This window comes from Struthio camelus, chromosome 2, assembly GCF_040807025.1.
Source record: "Struthio camelus isolate bStrCam1 chromosome 2, bStrCam1.hap1, whole genome shotgun sequence".
Lineage (NCBI taxonomy): Eukaryota > Metazoa > Chordata > Aves > Struthioniformes > Struthionidae > Struthio > Struthio camelus.
The window spans coordinates 47,902,251-47,920,089 of record NC_090943.1 but is presented as its reverse complement, the minus strand read 5'-3'; the positions used below and the strand labels follow the sequence as shown (position 1 = coordinate 47,920,089).

Below are 17,839 nucleotides of genomic sequence, written 5' to 3'. Positions count from 1 at the left end.
GCAAAACAGATCTTAATTGAGGTTCCCTTCAAAGTCTTCCAAATCTTCTGCTGGGCGTAATAGCTTATTAGAAAAGAAAACAGTTAGCTCCTCAAGCACAATTTCAAAAGCTTTGTGGATTTCTTTGGCAGAGATTACATAGCAGTTTATTGAAAAGGAGGTGTTTTCAAAGACGACAGAAATCATTTCAACCTTCCTCTCAGTGGAGTGAAAAAAGTTAAAAGTGATTCATGGGTGACTCTTCTACTTATTGACTGAATCTGATATAGTTATACCTTAGGGCAGGATAATCTCAGTTGATCATAATCCAGTGTGCCTAGGGTGTGAGAGAAATGAAAGTATTGTTGGGATTGCTAGCCATTTAAATTTATAGAGAGTGTTTAGGTGTTACTTTAACTGTTGGAGAAATTCTCATCTTTTATACGCTTTAGGTATTTAGTTTATGGGAGAAGCAACCGATTGACTTGGTTAAACAAGTGTGTGTGTGTTTTAACACTCAACAGTGACTGCAGATTTAAAGATCTTTTGAACTGTGAACTTCAGTCAGGATTGACATTGCCTGCCCTGAAAGTAACTGTGCCCAGTGAAGGAACAGTACTGAAACCCTGGACGAATGGTTCGTATCCTGTATTAGTAAACCCTTCAGAGTGTTTTTTGTTTTTTTTTTTTTGTGTGTGTGTGTGTGTGTTTTATTTCCCTATAAAATCTTAAAGAATTTCTTCAGTTTCTGAAGACATTGGCTGGAGTTTATTTTAGTTTGTTTATATAGAAGCAAAAATGGAAGCTATCATATGGTAAGGCTGGTTTTTGTTTTGTTTAGGCAGGTTCCCATCTGGTAATGTCAAATAGCAGTCATTTTATCTTGGTATTTATAGTTCTCAGATACTTTAATGGTACAGTACTGCCCATATTCTTAGTATTCTGGCATGTTGTATTTGAGCCACATTATGGGCAAGTAACTCTTTAAATCACAGTTAGAGAACATAACTAGGTTTTTTTGTTTTCTGTCAGCAGAGCTTCGTAAAGGGATTTGCCTGGCCTTGCCAAAGTTCAGAGCTTTCTTGTTTATGCCAGCTCAAATATTTGTGAGGCATTCACTAAACTGGATCGAGGAAATGATCTAGATTTAATAAGCAGCACTTTGTTTCAACCTGGGGTGTTTCACAAGTGGGGCAGGTACCTCTTAAGTGTCTCTATCACCAGAGAAATAATGCAATGGAACTACATTCAAAGTTTCCTGGTTTCTGCTGTTTTTCTCTGCACATGACAGCTCTGATATTTGGCCTTATATAAATGCATGGCTTTATTTGGCATATGAGATGAAGTAGTACAGGACTTGATTACTTACAGATAGGTATTGCATTCTGTTTCTGTGCCCCAGCTCTTTTGGGAATTCATGTTTTTAGAATGATTGGTTAATGTGGAAGCTTATAAATGAGGGTTTTCTAGATTGAGATCAGTGACATAGGTCCTTGCTTAGTTTCAGATTAGACTACTGTTCTGGGCACGTTGACTAATTTTTACCATCATGTCCTTTTATTATATTTCTGGAAGGGCAACAAACAAAGGCTATAAAAAGCAACTATGAAATATGGAAGGAATATGCGTCTCTAGACTACGCTGGTTTGAAATAGCTTATCTTTGGCCTTAAAAGCGTATCTCCTTTCTGGAGAGTTTTTCTATACTTTTCTTAGGATCAGTGGAAATAGTTGCCAGTGTGAGAACCTCTATATTAGGAGAGAGTAGAACAGAGCCTATTCTTCTCCAGAGCTGTGCGCACAGGATGGGCTGTGTCACTGTAGTGCCTTCTCCCCTATGACTTTGGCATATGGTAGGAGGGGAGAGTGCCGAGTGTTGAAAGGACCTGGCCAGAAGCTCTAGGCGGTGAGGGAAACCAGGAAGTGGCCGGAGCAGACTTCCGAGCTCCACAAGTTCTTGCTAGGGTTTTTCTGCCTGTGGTAGATGATTGTTTTCCTCAGCATTTTTTCCTGTCTCTAGGTTCATCCCACTTTACATTTACCAAACTCCCCACCACGATCACTGCCCAAAAAGATGCAGCTATGCTAGTAGCTACCATTCACGTATTTAATTATTGTACATTATATTTCTCCTTCCCATCCTGTGATGATCTTGCTGATTTAGAAAGATATACTGAATAAGAACTATATACCTAGTATACATGTCTAGCAGAACATGCCTGGTTATTGGATGTTCTTAATTATTAACTATAGTTTGTCAGAAGATGCTAGGCACCCTGCCTTTTGAATAGCCAGTTCTTTCAAGGTACCAGATGGGCACCCCAGAAAACAAGGTATTCAAAGGCTCTTATTTCTCTTTAAATCTGAATTTGAAAACTAGAACTCCTAACTTCCATTAGCATTATTAATTCTTCAGGAAAAAAGTTTTAGAAGTTTAATTATTCTTGATAGCTGAGATTCCTAAGTTTTTGTTTAAAAGCTAGTACCTAACATTAGACTTGAGCTAGATGCTACACTGCCTAAAAGATGTAGATTATGAAAGGATTATTTTGATTCTGGAAAAATAGTTTTAATTCATTCTTGGTGACTTGGGAATGCAAGGATTACAGATCAAGTGGTGTTTTTTCCCTTTTGAAACTAAAACTCTAGCTATTTTCATTCCATTTCTTTCTTCATCTCAATAAGTCAGACCGGAGACCTTGGATAAAGTTTTACCTTTTTTAATTTAAGTGTTTACCATTAAGCACTTACTCCTGAAGTTTCTTTAAAGATTCAATTTAAGGATTATTAAGAAACCTGTGACTTATGTTACTGGTTTTAGATTGTATTAATCACATTTTCTTTAATCATTGCCTTGAATTGAAGGATTTCTAAATATAAAGCAAAACAAAATGAGTGAGTGGGTTTGGTATGATTCATTTTATTGCATGATCTGTTTATTGCCTTTATCCAAATTCTTAGATTTCAGATTTTCAGGAAAAAGTTCTCTACTGCCTTTGCAAAACTATGGAGATGCTGAGCCATGGAAGATGGAGAAAAATGTAAAAGTGAGTTGCTAAATTCTTAATGATTTCTGACACTGAGGCACTAATTTTGTTATGGATATTCCAGCAGTTCTCCAGGTGTCTATTCTGAAATTACCAGCCTATGTAGGCATACAGTTAAGGACAAAATCAATGATGAGAGGAGAGCTATTCACTGTGAAACTTTGTTTTCTGTTTCTGGCTTAAATAAAAATCAAATAAGACTTTTTAATTTGTTGGTTTTGTAGAAGAAAAGCAGAGAAGGTTTCATATGCTCAGGACAGATGCATGATTATGCTGGGCCCTGAGAAGGGTAAAAGAAATTAATGCCAAACATTCTCAGGCTGTTACCCAGAGCCATGTAGCAGTTTGTCATCTTTATTCCTCCTTTCTATACTTTGTCAGTTTTATGCAGTTCTTCTTACGTTGTTCTATCTCACGTGGTCTTCAAGACAGACTTTCGTTGTGTTAAGCAATAAATAGGCATATGTAGTGAGGGATTAATCCTGGTCTGGTTTGAAATGTTGCAGGTATAGTAGAGAGGTGAGGGTTGTTTCAAAGGTTTGATTGTAGATCACTTTGTGTATTGTTTGCTTTTATTTACAATAGCTATATGTTTTGAATTTCTGGGAAAAAATGTTTGCTTTGGGACTTTTTTTTCCTGTGGATTTTTTGTCTTGTTAAATTTTGTTTTTTAGGCTTCCCATTCAATCCATCAGCTCCTGGAGATGATTGAATTGCCTCGTAAATATTGCAGACTTTATTTCATGACTTTGCGTGGCTGTGAAAGAGCAAAATGTTGGTTTTGGCATGTTCCTGAACAAGGGGATGAAAAGGTAAAGAGATATATGGAAAAATTGAGAGCCCCCCCCCTTTTTTTTTTTTTAATGCAAAACAGTCTTCTGTATTCATTTATATATCGAGTGGATTAGTTTCAGAGATTGATGGATCAGACGGCCCCCAGAAAGTCTTATTGTTAAGGTCTTTTTATAGTTCTTTAAAACTCTTATCCTAGAAAGATGGTAGAATTTTGAACTTGCAAAGTTTTTAAGAGAGCGGATATCGGCAAAAGGGCAAATATTGGGTTACAGAGTACTAGAATGGGGAGACTGAGACGTATCCTTCCCCAGCATCAAAGACCTTTAAGCAAACCGAGGCTTTGTATGTATTCTTAAAGTCAAGAGCCATTTATAATATTACCTGTTGCAAGTTTTGTGTAACAAGGGCATTTCTATACAAAGATGCTCTAATCTCTTCAAATGGAGCAGCTATTCTCATATTTGCATGCAACCCTGCTTCATCTCTCATTGTTTAATCTCCTGGTCAACTTTCTTTGACAGTTCATCACACTGCATGTTACCTCATTCAAATACAAGTGAAGCACCAGAGTTACTTGGTCCTAAGAAAATTAGGACATGTGAAAGGTGCGAACACAAAGCTCTTTGAAAGTGATTCCTTTAATTGAGATGATACCCAGAGATGATACCCATGGTTAACCGAAGTTCTTTATGAAAAGCATTCTTATTACTTTGGGAGGTATTTCAGTTTTGGCAGCTGAAAGCATGGAACCGTGGAAACTTTCATGTCACTTAGCAAAGAAGCATATGTTGTTGAAGGACATGTCAGTGAGCTGTTCTGTAAAAAGAAAACTGTGAACAGGCATCAAACTTGTATATTTTTAAGAGGCCATCTAAATAGAAATACCCTTGCAGCATCTGTTTAATGTCTCTGCGTAATACGGTAGATGATGTGCGTAGAAGGACTAATCTCAAAAGGGAAAAGTGCGTCTCACTGCTGTACAAGTAGATGAACCTGCTGTGGTTTTGGTGAAGTTTACAACTTTTTGATGATTCTATTAGGAAAAAAAGCATATTTTGGACACTTTCGCTAGAACAGACCACTGAAAGAGTATCTTCTTGAAATGTTTGCTGAAATAACGTGTGTCTGCAGTGAAAGTTGGCATTAACTGAAAGAAATGTGCTGCTGTTGGCATTGGTGATGCCAAATCCATGACCATTAAAAGCAGTATTTTCAACTTGATTCTGAAACAGTGCCTCAAGTGTTTTGCAGTCATACTATTTTACATGCTGCCAAGCTGTTGCTGCTGAAAAGTTGCTTGGAGTATGTTAGATTCTGAATTAAGCAGCAAATGTCAGATATATTGGAAGTGGATCACAAAATGTTTTATCTAGAAACCAAAAATACCTCTTTTCATCAGCAGCTTCACTGTGCAGTAGTGGTTACACATATTCAGCTTTAATAGAGGTTTCTGTAAGGAAGTTTGTTTCCCTTATGTGATAATTTCAAGTCATAGTCTTCATTTTGTGACTTTTTTTTTCCCATCATTGCAATGGACAGCTGCTCTAGTGACTCTGGAAATCTGATGACTGTCTGCTTACAACAGTTTCTGAATCAGCTACAAAATTACTTTTCCAGTGATGGGCAAAGTAGATATAATTTCAAACCATTTAACAGAGAAATTAAGGGTTTGTAATACTTCAAGAACAATGCAAGGCAACCTAATTGTCTTGTCATGTAGTAAGATTTTGGAATTGTCTGTCTGAAACTTGAGACGTAGGTTACATAAACCACTTGAAAGCAAGCAATACCCAAACTTGGCCTTATCAAGTCTTATTTCTTAGCTGTTATCTCATGGTATGAGTTCTGATTTTATCATTAGTGTCAATAAGTGAAAAAATTACAGAATCAGAAAGCAAAAAATGACTAACTTTGGTATATTACTAGCTGAAACTGATAGAGCCAAATATTTTAAAAGAAAATTAGCATCTAAATGAGCTCATCCACCTTTCTCTGATATCTTAAATGTACTTTGCCAGAATTATAAAAATAAATCGGTATAATTTGGTTTTCTTTTTCTTACTGTTTTCTCTTTTCCTTTTCGTGTTTTGAAAAAGAGCTGTTTTTTTTTTTTTTTACTAATGCTTTGCAGCCCCTTTGAAATCTTATATTAGTTTTTAAGCCAAGTCATGTAATTTCTTGAGAACTAATTCTCTAATCGACTGCGGGAAAGTTTGCTTTCACCTCAACTGAAGGTGAAAAACTAAATTCTCTGCCTAAAACTATTACAAGGCCTTTCCATCTGACTTCTCTTGTGATGCAGCACTCCAGCATGCTTACTGTTCTGCCCACAGAGGCTAGCCTGACACTCTTGATAGTCTGGAAGTGTATTTTGGGTTTGGTTTTGTTTGTTTATTTTTTTAAAACTGACCGTTTAAAACAGATAATAGGCCAAGCACCTCATGGTGGCACCAAAGTACATAAATGGAAAATATGTAAAGCAGCAACAAAGAAGTCATCTAGTCAAATTAATAAAAAAAAAAAAAATTAATCTTTTTAGGAACTGTCACGCAGACTGGTAGTCCACGTGCTCAGTACTGTGTTTTCAATGATGATCATTGCCAGAATTTTTGGAGAGGAGTATCTTTCCCCATAATGGAGGTTTTTTCCTTTTTGTTAAGTAACTGGTGGATGCTTTATGGCCTAAGCTACTGGGATTTAATACTCTTCACAGTTGTGTTTAATCATACAGCACAACAGTGATTTAATTCATAAAAACATCATATACTTTGAAATCAGCATACGTTTGACCTCAGCAAGTTCTGCAAGCTGCCAGTTTTTTATATTTAAAAAAAAAAAAAGTTGCCTTTAATTTCACTCAATGGCATTGCTTTTGTATTAGGCAGTGGTAAACAAAGCTGTTAAGACTGTATTTTAAATAATTCCCCAAAGAGAAAGGAATGTTGTTAACTAGGTATAGACATCTGTTATCCTTCCAAGAACAGCTGTCTTTCAGTGTTTACAGCTGTGTTCATCCTGTCCATTCAGCAATTATAGGAAATAAGGCTGGAAGATTTTGATCACTTAATATTTAAAAGGCCATATGAAACTGCATAATTTATTAATTCAGGTATCTGAAGTCTTCAGGATTTTGGAGAGTCTTTACGTGTAGAACAATGGAATGCTGCTTCTGAAATTTTTAAATGACTGTCAGTGTTTCTCTAGCTCTAACAACTTTAGTAGTTGTAGGCATTTGTAAAAAGCTCTTCAGGGGAAGTAATATCTTTAAAAAAAATTTTTTTAAAAAGTTTGTATGTTGTCCAGATACCTAGAGTGGTCTCACTGCAGTTTATAATTTTGTTAGTAAAAGAATAATGTTTTTGACTGTAAACTTAAAATGGCAAGATGGTAAGTCAGCAGTACTGATTGGGCCTGGTCTAATCAGTAATATTGTCAATTAAGGTTAAAATTTTTTATGCAGGAATGTGAAACTAGATTATTGATTAGAAAAATTAGTTACTAGTATGTAGAAGTATTTCCTCTTCATGTATCAGTAGTATGTTGTTTTGCAGTACAGGTGCATTCATCACTAACCTTAGTGGAGGGAAAAATGACCTTTTTTGAAGGAAAAAAGGTGCCCAGCACACTTCTTTCAGACCTAATTCTTTGAAGTTGCATGGAGTTCGTTCTTAAATTTTATTCCCCTTCATTTTTTATAAAATGAAAAGGGATTAAACATTTGCCTGTAGGCACAGTGGATGCATCTCACTTCCTGATGAGAAGTCTTAAATTTGACTGAGATATTTAGTGTAAATCATCTTCTAGTCCTTCTGGCATGACTGGTCCAACCAGTGAAAAAAATCTGTTTTGAGAGTGTAACAAATCAATGAATTTTATCTTCATGTACATTTAGAGACCTCAATTCAAACCATACTCTAGAAGGAGGATGCAGCTCTCCTTGACTCATGCTATAGAGTATGCCTGCATCTTCTCACTGAACTTTGGGCACAGGGAGATGCTGTCCTTGTCTGCAGGACAGGTGGAGGTGTGCATTGGTTGAGGACTTGTGTCAGTAAGTAAAGGAGCGGTGGGAGGAAGTCAATAGACTGTGCAGCAGCATCAGAAATGACAAAGAGATTGACCAGATCTCCAAGACCCTGCAGACACGAGACTAAACCCCCAACTATACCAAAGGAGGTGCAGCCAGAGTCCATGCTTATCAGGTTGGGAAATGGAGACTTCCACGATGGCAAAGACTGGAAGCTTGTGACTTTGAGGAGCAGGAAGACAGCTCCTGCTCCACCTGCAGATCTGCAGGTTCAGTGCCCTGAGAGCAGATGAGGGGCTGGGAACTCTGTCCAACAAAGCAGCAGAGCCGGTTGAGCCTGAACCGCGCTGGAGCACCATGAGGAAGCCGGGAGCGATAGTTGTGGTCAACTCGCTGCTGCAGGGGACAGAGTCCCCTATCTGCCAACCTGACATGGTGTCTAGGGAAGTTTGCTTCTTGCCAAGGGCTTGGGTTCTGGACCTTGTGAAAAAATTGCTGAGGCTTGTCCAGCCCTCAGAGAATTATGCTCTATTGCTACGTGGGCACCAATGATATGGTCAGGGGAGGCCTGGAGTGTATCAAGTGTGGTGATGGTCAAGGGCATGGGGACCAAGGTAGTGTTCTCCTCAACTGTGCTAGCTAGGGGTAAGGTCTTGAGGAGGAGTGAATGGATCTTATGAGTCAACAGCTGGTTATGCAGCTGATGTTGATGAGAGGGATTCTGCTTTTATGATCCTGGGACCCTCTTTAAGGAATGAGGACTACTGGGAAGAGCGTGACCAAGTGGGTTAAAAGCATCTTTACTACCAGGCTGGCCAACCTGGTGAGGAGAACTTTAAACTGGGAACAACAAGGGAGGGAGATGACAACCCACAATCAAGTGAGGATGTGACAGGTGGTTTGGGAAGCAAAGGGTGCTGCAGGCTGATGTGGACAAGAAAGACCTTGAAAACAACAAGACAAGGCAAAAGGGGGCCTGTTTCAAGTGTATGTGCACAAATAAGGAAGCACTGAGAGAAGAGCATTATGGGGAGGTTCTCCTCTTTGTGAAATCTGTACAACTGGGTGCCTCTCAGAAGTGCCTGTATGCTAATACATGCAGCATAGGAAACAAACAAGAAATTAGAGGTGTGTGCACGCGCAGGGCTACAATCTCATCGTGGTCACAGACATGGTGGGATAGCTCACAGAACTGGAGTGCTGTAGTGGCTGGATACAGGTTCTTTAGGACAAATGGGCCAGGAAGGCAAGGAGGGAGAGTTGCCCTTTACATGAGAGAGAGCAGCTGGAACGCATGGAGCTTTGCTTAGGGATGGATGATGAGCCAGTTGAGAGCTTATGGATTAGGTTTAGAGGACAGACGAACGTGGGCGATGTTGTGGGTGTCTGCTACAGACTGCCTGATCAGGAAGAAGTAGTAGGTGAGGCCCTCAGCCAACTGTAAAAAGCCTCACGTTCACAGGCCCTGGTCCTCATGGGGGTCTTTAATCGCTCTAATATCTGCTGGAAAGGCAACACAGCAGCAAGTTCCCAAATCCAGAGGATTTCTAGAGTGCATTGATAACTTCCTAACAGTTGATCAAGGGGAGGAGCTCTGGTGGACCTCATACTTACAAACAAGGAAGAACTAGTCAGTGATATGAAGATCAGCGGGCAGCCTTGGCTGCAGTGACCATGAACAAGATGGTGGAGTTTGGGATCATGAGGGGAGGAAACAAGGCAAATAGCAGGATCACAACCTTGGGCTTCAGGAGGGCAGACTTCCTGCCTGTTCAGAGATCTGCTTGTACAAATCCAATGAGAGACAGTCCTGGAGCGAAGGAGAGTCCAAGAGAGATTTTCAAGGATCACCTTCTCCAAGCTCAAGAAGTGGTCCATCCCCACATGCAGGAAGTCAAGCAGTGGTGGCAGGAGGCCTGCACAGACTGGAACTGGAAGAAAGTAAATGTCGTTCCTGTCTTCATGAGAGCAAGAAAGAGGATCTGGGGAATCACAGGCTGGTCAGCCCTCTCCTTGATCCCTTGGAAGCTGATGAAGCAAATCCTCTTGGAAACTGTTTGCAAACATATGAAGGACAAGAAGGTAACTGAGAGTAGCCGGCATGGACTTATGAAGGGGAAAGTCATGCTTGACCAACTTAATAGGTTCCTGTGATGAAGTGAGTAGCCTGGTGAACAAGCAGAGAGCAGTTGATATTTATAATCTTAACTCCAGCAAGGCTTTCGACATAGCATAACATCCCAAAGACTACCTGATGAAATGTGGACGAGGTAAGTGGATAGTGAGGTGAACTGAAAACTGACTGAGCTGCCAGGCTGAAAGGGTTGTCAGCAATGGCACAAAGTCCAGCTGGAGGCCAATCAGTAGTGGTGTACCCTTAGAGGTTCTAGGGGTAACATCTTCATTAATGACATGGGCAATGGGACAGAGTGCACCCTCAGCAAATTCATATTCCATACAGAACTGGAAGGAGTGCCTGATTCACCAGATGGTTGTGCTGCCATTCAGAAGGACCTCAGCAGGCTGGAGAAACGGGCCAACAGGAATCTCATGTAGTTCAGCACAGGGAAACAAAGTCCTTCATGTGAGGAGGAATAACCCTCTGTACCGGTATAGGCTGGGAATCGACTGACTGGAAAGCAGCTTGGGAGAAAAGGACTTGGAGTTCCTGGGGCACAGTAAGTTGTCCCTGAGCCAGCAATGTGCCCTTGTGTGGCAAAGGAGGAGGTCAACAGCATCCTGGGCTATATTAGGAAGAAGGTTGTCAGCAGATCTAGGGATGTGATCCTTCCCTTCTGCTCAGCACTGGTGAGACCACAGCTGGAGTGCTGGGTCCAGTGCTGGTTTCCCTGGTACAAGAAAGACTTGGACATAGTGGAGCAAATCCAGCAAAATGCCACTAAGATGATTAAGGGACTGGAGCCCCTCATACAAGAAGAGACTCGGAGAGCTGGCAGTGTTCAGCCTGGAGAAGAGAAGGCTTGACAGAATCTTACCAACATGTATAAACACCTGATGGGGTGAGAAGGAAATAAAGAAGTCAGGGCAAGACTTTTCTCAGTGGTGTCCAGTGACAAGACAAGAGGGCACAAACTGAAATACAGGAAATACTGTTTCAGTATAAGAAAACTTGCTCACTGCGAATGTGATCAAACACTGGACCAGGTTGCCCAGAGAGGTTGTGGAGTCTCCATCCTTAGTTCAGTTCAGAACCTGACTGGACATAGTCCTGGATGACCTGCTCTAGTTGACTGCTTTGGGAAGGGCTTTGGACTAGATGATCTCCAGAGGTGTCTTCTAACCTCAACAATTTTGTGATTTTTGTTTGTTTTTTACCAATATACTTGTAATACATTATGCTATCTTAAATGACACTTTAAACATGGCTAATAGTTGCACAGTTACAATAAATAAGTGGCTTGAAAGACATATCTTTGTCTTTCTCCTTGATCCTATGAATCTCTATCAACAAACATGATATAAAATAGGAAGATTTCTGTTTTTATTAACTCCTCCTTGCAACTCCTGCTTTGATCTCATGCAGTGAAGGGCTGCAGTGTGGGGTTTTCCCCTTATTAAACATCAGAGTCCATTCTGAAAGATTTCATAAATTTGGGTGCTTTTTCTCCTAAATTCAGCACCTTGTTGTTTTACTGTGGTAAAACTGTGGTATACCAGATAGTCAGTTGCTTGTAGAAAATACATATCAATTTTGTTCCCATTTTCATTAAATTGTCGTGTTAAATTATTTGTGGAATCAACTGGTGAGGTTCACAGACCAGTGTGGTCTGTGCTACCTTTTGAAAATGGGAAGATGTCACTTTCTAGTTTACTTTATTAACATGGGGGAGTATTGAGTTCTTTTGCTGATAATTTAATCTAATTGATTCTTCTCTTACGTTAAATATTGTCATTTAATTTCTGTGTCAATCTCTTCAAAAGTGCTCGCCAATGAAAAAAAAGTAGTAACCTTTTTCCAAGGTAACTCTAAGTACTGCTTTTTGTTGATTGGCTGTTTTCTGACAGTTAATGTCTATTTTGGAGTAATTCCTCACAGGAAACATTATTTTCGCATTCATTGCGTTTTTGCTTACTGAAAGATTCTTTTCTGTCACAGTTCAGAGACAGGCTTGGGCAGTTTCCTGTTGCAAGTTTATTTTTTAGTTATTATACATATGCCCTCATCCTAAATCTATTATGATTAACTCAGAATTTAGAGATTGACATTTGTGTATGGTCCTTAGATTTAATTACACCTTTTATAAATTGAAACAATTAAATCAACTTAAGCCTACTAGAAGCCGGAAATGAAACAGAAAAATTAGGTTTTTATGCGTGTAATGTAACTTGTCCCAATAGTTACATATACAACTGGATTTTCCAAGCAATTTCACTAATACTTGGAACAGTCATAGCCCCAGATGCAGTCTTGGTGCTTTTTGGGAGTCAGTCCAAAGGAGGAGGAAAACAAATTCCAAAAGGCAGCAAATTAATTTACATAGTGTAAGCGTGTGCTAAGGTTTGTATTGGAAATGCCCTCAGCCACCTGGGATTGTAGATTTGGATTACATGAGTTCACCCAGTGCCAAATGACACTGCATTTATATTGGTGAGCAAAGATTCTACATGATTTTCTGAAAGATGCCTTAGGCCATTACTCAATGACACTATGGTGCTGTTTAAGAACAAAAACAGCTTTTAATTGTAATCAGCATACGCAGATGTAGAATGGTCGTCTTGTTTGACTTGGTGATCTGAACAGGCTGTTGGTCTTCAAGAAAGATGTCTTGGCCACAAGCCAGCATCTTGGGCTTTGATGATAATCCATTCACTGTGTTACTAAAACCATGACTGGATCCTGACTAATTTTGAAGTTGAGTTTAAAAAATTACAGAACTGAGTTCGGTTTAAACATGATTACAAATTCAGGGTGGTTTGTCTCTTGACTTTTGATTATTTCACAAAATAGTATTAAATGTAAGATCCATTTAGGTTTTTGTGCAGAAAGGTTGTCAGTGTTCCAGAAGTGACAAGTATCAGAAATTTCTTTTTTCTAACTAAGAATTCTAAGATTTAATCTCAGTACTCTCTTCATCTGTAGAGCTGAAGCAAAATGCGTAAGTGTCGCAAACTGAGGCTAATATGTTTTTTAGGGCAGCTTAAGATGTTAAAATAAAAATACAGTACAAAGTATTGTATTAAAATGTCTAAATATAGATTTATTTTTTAAATCAAGTGGATCTGGGGTCAAATGGTTCATTAACTCAAGTTAGTGCTGAGAGTTTTCTTGTATGCCGTTATGAGTGGCTTTTGGAGAAGATGCAATGTTAGCAACTTTATTTCTAGGTGATTATCTGACTCTTTAAGTTGAAGCGTTTATGTAATTTTTTTCATCATGTTTTCACTTTTACCCTTGGGTTACCCTTTCTCTGGATGTTTGCTTACAATCTGTCACATTTATGCAAATTCCAGGTAAACGTATTTTCAGTTTTCTTTTTTGTTTATTATGAGTGTATACTTACACACGCATGGAGCTGTGATCCCAGCAGTTCTTTTCCCAAAAATGCCATCTGTATTATTTTTATATTTTATAAATTTGCTGTGCTTTTAACAGTGCTTATTGACCCAATTATGTATGAGTTAAGTAATAGCAGTGTAAACTTTATTTCCTTACAGAATTTGTGTTTGAGGATTGCTCTTTTGTTTGAATATAGCATAAACTGAGGTCATGTTTTACTGTTTTTTTTTTCTCTTTTTCTAGATTTGCATGGCAATACTTCGGACGTATATTACTATTAATGAATTAGGCCTTCTGCAGCGTGCAGGTATGATATAGCGGTAGCTTTTGATGCATCTCTGATATATAGCTTATTTAAAATACAGAAGCAGTCTGGAGAGTAACGGCAAAACTTCAGCAGTGAATAAGAAGTTCTGATTTAGGAGAAATATGTCCAGTCCATGTGTTTTCCTAGTGCAACTTCCTATTGAGGTTGGGAGTTTAGCTATGCAGTTATTTTAGGAGGTTGTCGTAAGTCTTATTGCCAAGCAAAATGAACTTGGCCAAAATGGAACTAGGTTTGAGAACAGAGATTGCTAACTTGAGTGGGGCTTTTTAATTGAACCAAAATTTTGTAAGACGCTTTTAAAAATCCTGACCAAACACTGTAAGTCCAAAAACTTTAGGATTAAGTTCTTCCAAAGAAGTGCTGCTAAAGCACCCAGACAGCTTTACTATATACCATATGGCCATACTACTATGATTAACACAGTTTAGGGACCATAGTTCGTTCAGACCCGTCTGAGCCTCTTGAGTCCAGCTGAAAAGGGTTAAATCTGACTCTGTACGGTCATTCCTTTTGTACCTGTCCTGAGCAGTCTGGGTTTTTGAAAGTTTATTAGAACAGGTGTAGTACCATGCCAACATGGGATGCAGTTGCACCCTATTTAGTAACGTTCCCTTGCTGAAATACTGAGTGCTGTAATGCAGACAACATTGAGCACCTGCAGGCTCCAGTACATGTCTGTGAAGGCTAGCACTGGAACAGCTGGTAAGATCATCCGCTTGGATATAGCACTGCACTGCCTAATGCTTCACATCTGGAGAGGCCTGACTGGCTTCGTGCACCAAATATAAACTGGTTTTGTGCATTCTTTTTTGCGCGTTTTTTTCCTATGCTGCCCCAAATAAACTAAGCTTTCTTTGAAGCCTGCAGGGCTTGTGGAGTTCAGCTCAGCGTCCTGAGGTATTTCGGAATAGTTAGTCTGGGTCTAGTAAGGTTGGCATTGTACTCAAACTGGTTCCTTTTACCCATTTTTCTCAATATCACAGTCCCATAATATCCTGGCTAGTTAAGAATTGTTATACTGCTTTTAAAATTTAAGGGAATAACTCATTTAAATAGTTAATCAGTTACCCTGAAGTGAAATGATTTTAATTGTTTTTTTTCAGCACAAATATTTATAAAGTATTACAGAGAGGTTATGCCTGGTGTAGATTTTGCTTCACAAGTCCTCAATGATCTTCTCATTTCTTTGCTCAAGAACTGTTTGTTTCAAGAAGTATGTCAGATATTGAATGTTACTGTACTGATTAATATACTGGTAAGTGACCTTGGGATATTTTGAAAAACTCTTTGATCCATAGTACCTTGGCCTTTCTAGTACTATGCCATTTGTAGTAATAAGTTTGTTTTTACTTTGATACCCAGTTTTTATAAGAAAAAAACATGAAGCAATTCATAAATTCTATAATAAAAACACTAAGCTTTCTAGTTGAACAAAGTTGTAAGACTAATTCTGCTTTTTTTTCCTAAATTAGCCAGCTGTTGATGTTCTTCTGAAAATTTTTGAGTACATGGCTTCTTTGAACATAAGAGATGCTGTGCCTATGTTAATCAGTATATTTTGTAAGGTAGGAGTGTAATTGTGCTACTATTTGTTGAAATTTGTGAAATACCTTGCCTTGTTTTAAAACGCAAATGTATCACTTCATTATTCTTTAAATAGAATTTTTTAAAAGTTGCATTGTGGTTAGGTGAATTTGTGGTGCAGACTTCTCTTTATCCCTTAGTTTTTGACTGAGATTCCTTGTGACGTTTTTTCCCCACTGATGTTTGCCACTTGCTTCTGGAAATACTTAAGTGATGCCAATTTTGTGTGTGCTTACTTTTCTTCCCCCTATTTGATTTTACAGCTTGTTGATGCTGGTATGTTTCTTGAGTTTGAACATTTTAACTTCATTATTAAGTTCCTTCACCAAATGCAAGTTTCCAGTCAGGAAATAAATACTATTCTGAACATAAAATCCAGGTATGTCCTTAAGGAGCTGTTTTTTGTAACTGAATTGATCTAGTTCTTTCATCAGGTTCTATTTGATAAGTTTATGGAAAGACTTAAAAAGCCAATTAGAAAATCCAGACTTAGTGTTTTGGATGGAAATACATGTGATTCTATCATATCATGCCTAACTGTACTCTGATGATCAATATGAAAAAAGCTAATTATAACTGCAGTCGGAATCCAAATCTTGGATCTTCTATCTTTGAAATCTTTTAACTTTGAAACAAACTGATATCACTTTACAATACAATCTCATGCAATGCTGTTCCCAGGTGTGCTGCAAGTTTGTATAACTATAGTCAAATTAGAGATGTTATGATTTAATACGTATCTTAGCCAGCATAAACAAGCAGTACTTCTGCAATAAAAAGCCCTTGTAGGCAATAGGAGAGCTAGTTATTATCTGGAGTAGTTTTCTAGTTTCATTTGCTATGAGACTGCATAACTGCTTGTGCCAGCATAAGTGGGGAGGAGGGTGCTTTTTTTTTTTCCCCCAGTGTTGCTGGGTGATGCTGGTCAAAGTGTGACACCGCAACCTGAATCTGTTCTGAAACTGTTGATGTCTTCCTACCACTTACAAGAAAATGGATCACCCTAGTGCATCATCTGTATCATATAAAAATTGAGAAACAAATTTGCTGTTCATAAAGCAAGTTTTGATTCTTAGAGGAATCAAAACGTGTAACACATACTACTTTAATACAAGATATCACTTTTCCAAGAGAAAACACTATGGAAATCAAATTTACTGCTCTTCATACTGGTCCCATAAAGAGAACACCTGTCGTCCATGGATATCACTGTTTTACAAATGCAACTTACCACACCTGTTGGAGGTAGTTTTTATCATTTTTCACATGAGGAATCTGATTCACAAAGGAATGACCATTTCCGAGTTTCCAGGATGTGTGTCCCTTTATCATAAACTGAGAAGCAGTCTATCTGTGAAGACAGAGCAACTGTATTACTTCCACTACATTTAGTAGTTCACCCATATGTAGATTAAGTATCTCTACATGATTGTATCGCACTCGGTAGCTGCGTTCATTGTTCCAGTGGCAGAAGCAGAATAAAATGTTATGTTACTAGCTATTTGAAGCTGAATCGCGCTGTTTCATGTAGCCAACGCTTTTTTTTGCCTTCATGTCAGAAACATGTGCAATACAGCTCTACATTTACTTAATGGATTGCAAGTCTTACTCTTACCTTTTCAATTATACTTATCCTGAGAAAAGGGAATATTTTCTGTGAAAATAGTTCTGTTCAATAATTTGCATAATACATGAAATACATGTACTGACTTCCTTTGATATTGTTATAAATGTCTGTTTTCAGTGTCCAGTTTGTATAGTCTGTAGTAAATCAAGTCAAAAATTACATTCATTTTTAATATAAATGATTTTTTTGATCACTTCCTGCTAGTATGGTGTTCAGTTCAATAGGGTTAGAAAGGTGAATGGTTTGAATAGAAATAGGTTCATTTGATGTTAAAATCACATTAATATTTTTTTTCTTATTGAAGATTTCAGGAAAAACACTGTAAAAGGAACTGGCATTTTGACTTCAATTTGGCAATGACTGAAATTCAGGTATTGCATGTGTGCATTCTTTAAGCCTTTTGGAATGCTTAAACTAGTTAAATCTCATGACTTTTTAAAATCTACAGGAAATAGCAATTGCTATGTCATTTTAAGTTTTTATTATGACGTTTATTGAGTTTACGGTAATACATTGTAAGCAAAGCCATATTTAAGAAAGGTTAACATCCAGGGGAAAACTGTCTTTGGCTTTTCTGTGGTGTGTCAGTGTTTATTTTAACTACATACTTGAGGCTTTTATCTTAGTTTTGAACCTAACTTAAAGATTTTGTAATTTTAAACACTTGCTTTGTATGCTGTACATTTATTGTTCTTTTAATCTTCCGTACCAAAAATATATTTAATATTTTATTTAATGGATAGAATTCACATCTAGTATGAAGATGCAATTGTAAAAGGCTGTAACTGGTAATGGTAAACGGGTATTTCAGAGAATAAGTAAATGTTATAACTTAATTTCTTTAATGGTACACTTTTTTTTGTCCTTAAGGGCAGATTACTTTTTATGTGTACAGTTGTAGTACTGTTTACAAATTATCACACACTTACTATCAT

General features: G+C 38.0%; 1 protein-coding gene across 1 annotated transcript in view; it reads left to right on the top strand.

Moving 5' to 3' along the window:
• TOPAZ1 (testis and ovary specific TOPAZ 1) overlaps positions 1-17,839 on the top strand; it is a 47,265-nt gene that overhangs the window by 15,992 nt on the left and 13,434 nt on the right. The window contains exons 6-13 of the mRNA XM_068933341.1: positions 504-616; positions 2,940-3,025; positions 3,700-3,837; positions 13,609-13,672; positions 14,797-14,948; positions 15,166-15,258; positions 15,541-15,656; positions 17,209-17,275. Coding sequence (XP_068789442.1) covers positions 504-616; positions 2,940-3,025; positions 3,700-3,837; positions 13,609-13,672; positions 14,797-14,948; positions 15,166-15,258; positions 15,541-15,656; positions 17,209-17,275 — 829 coding nt within the window. The remainder of the gene's footprint in view (positions 1-503; positions 617-2,939; positions 3,026-3,699; positions 3,838-13,608; positions 13,673-14,796; positions 14,949-15,165; positions 15,259-15,540; positions 15,657-17,208; positions 17,276-17,839) is intronic.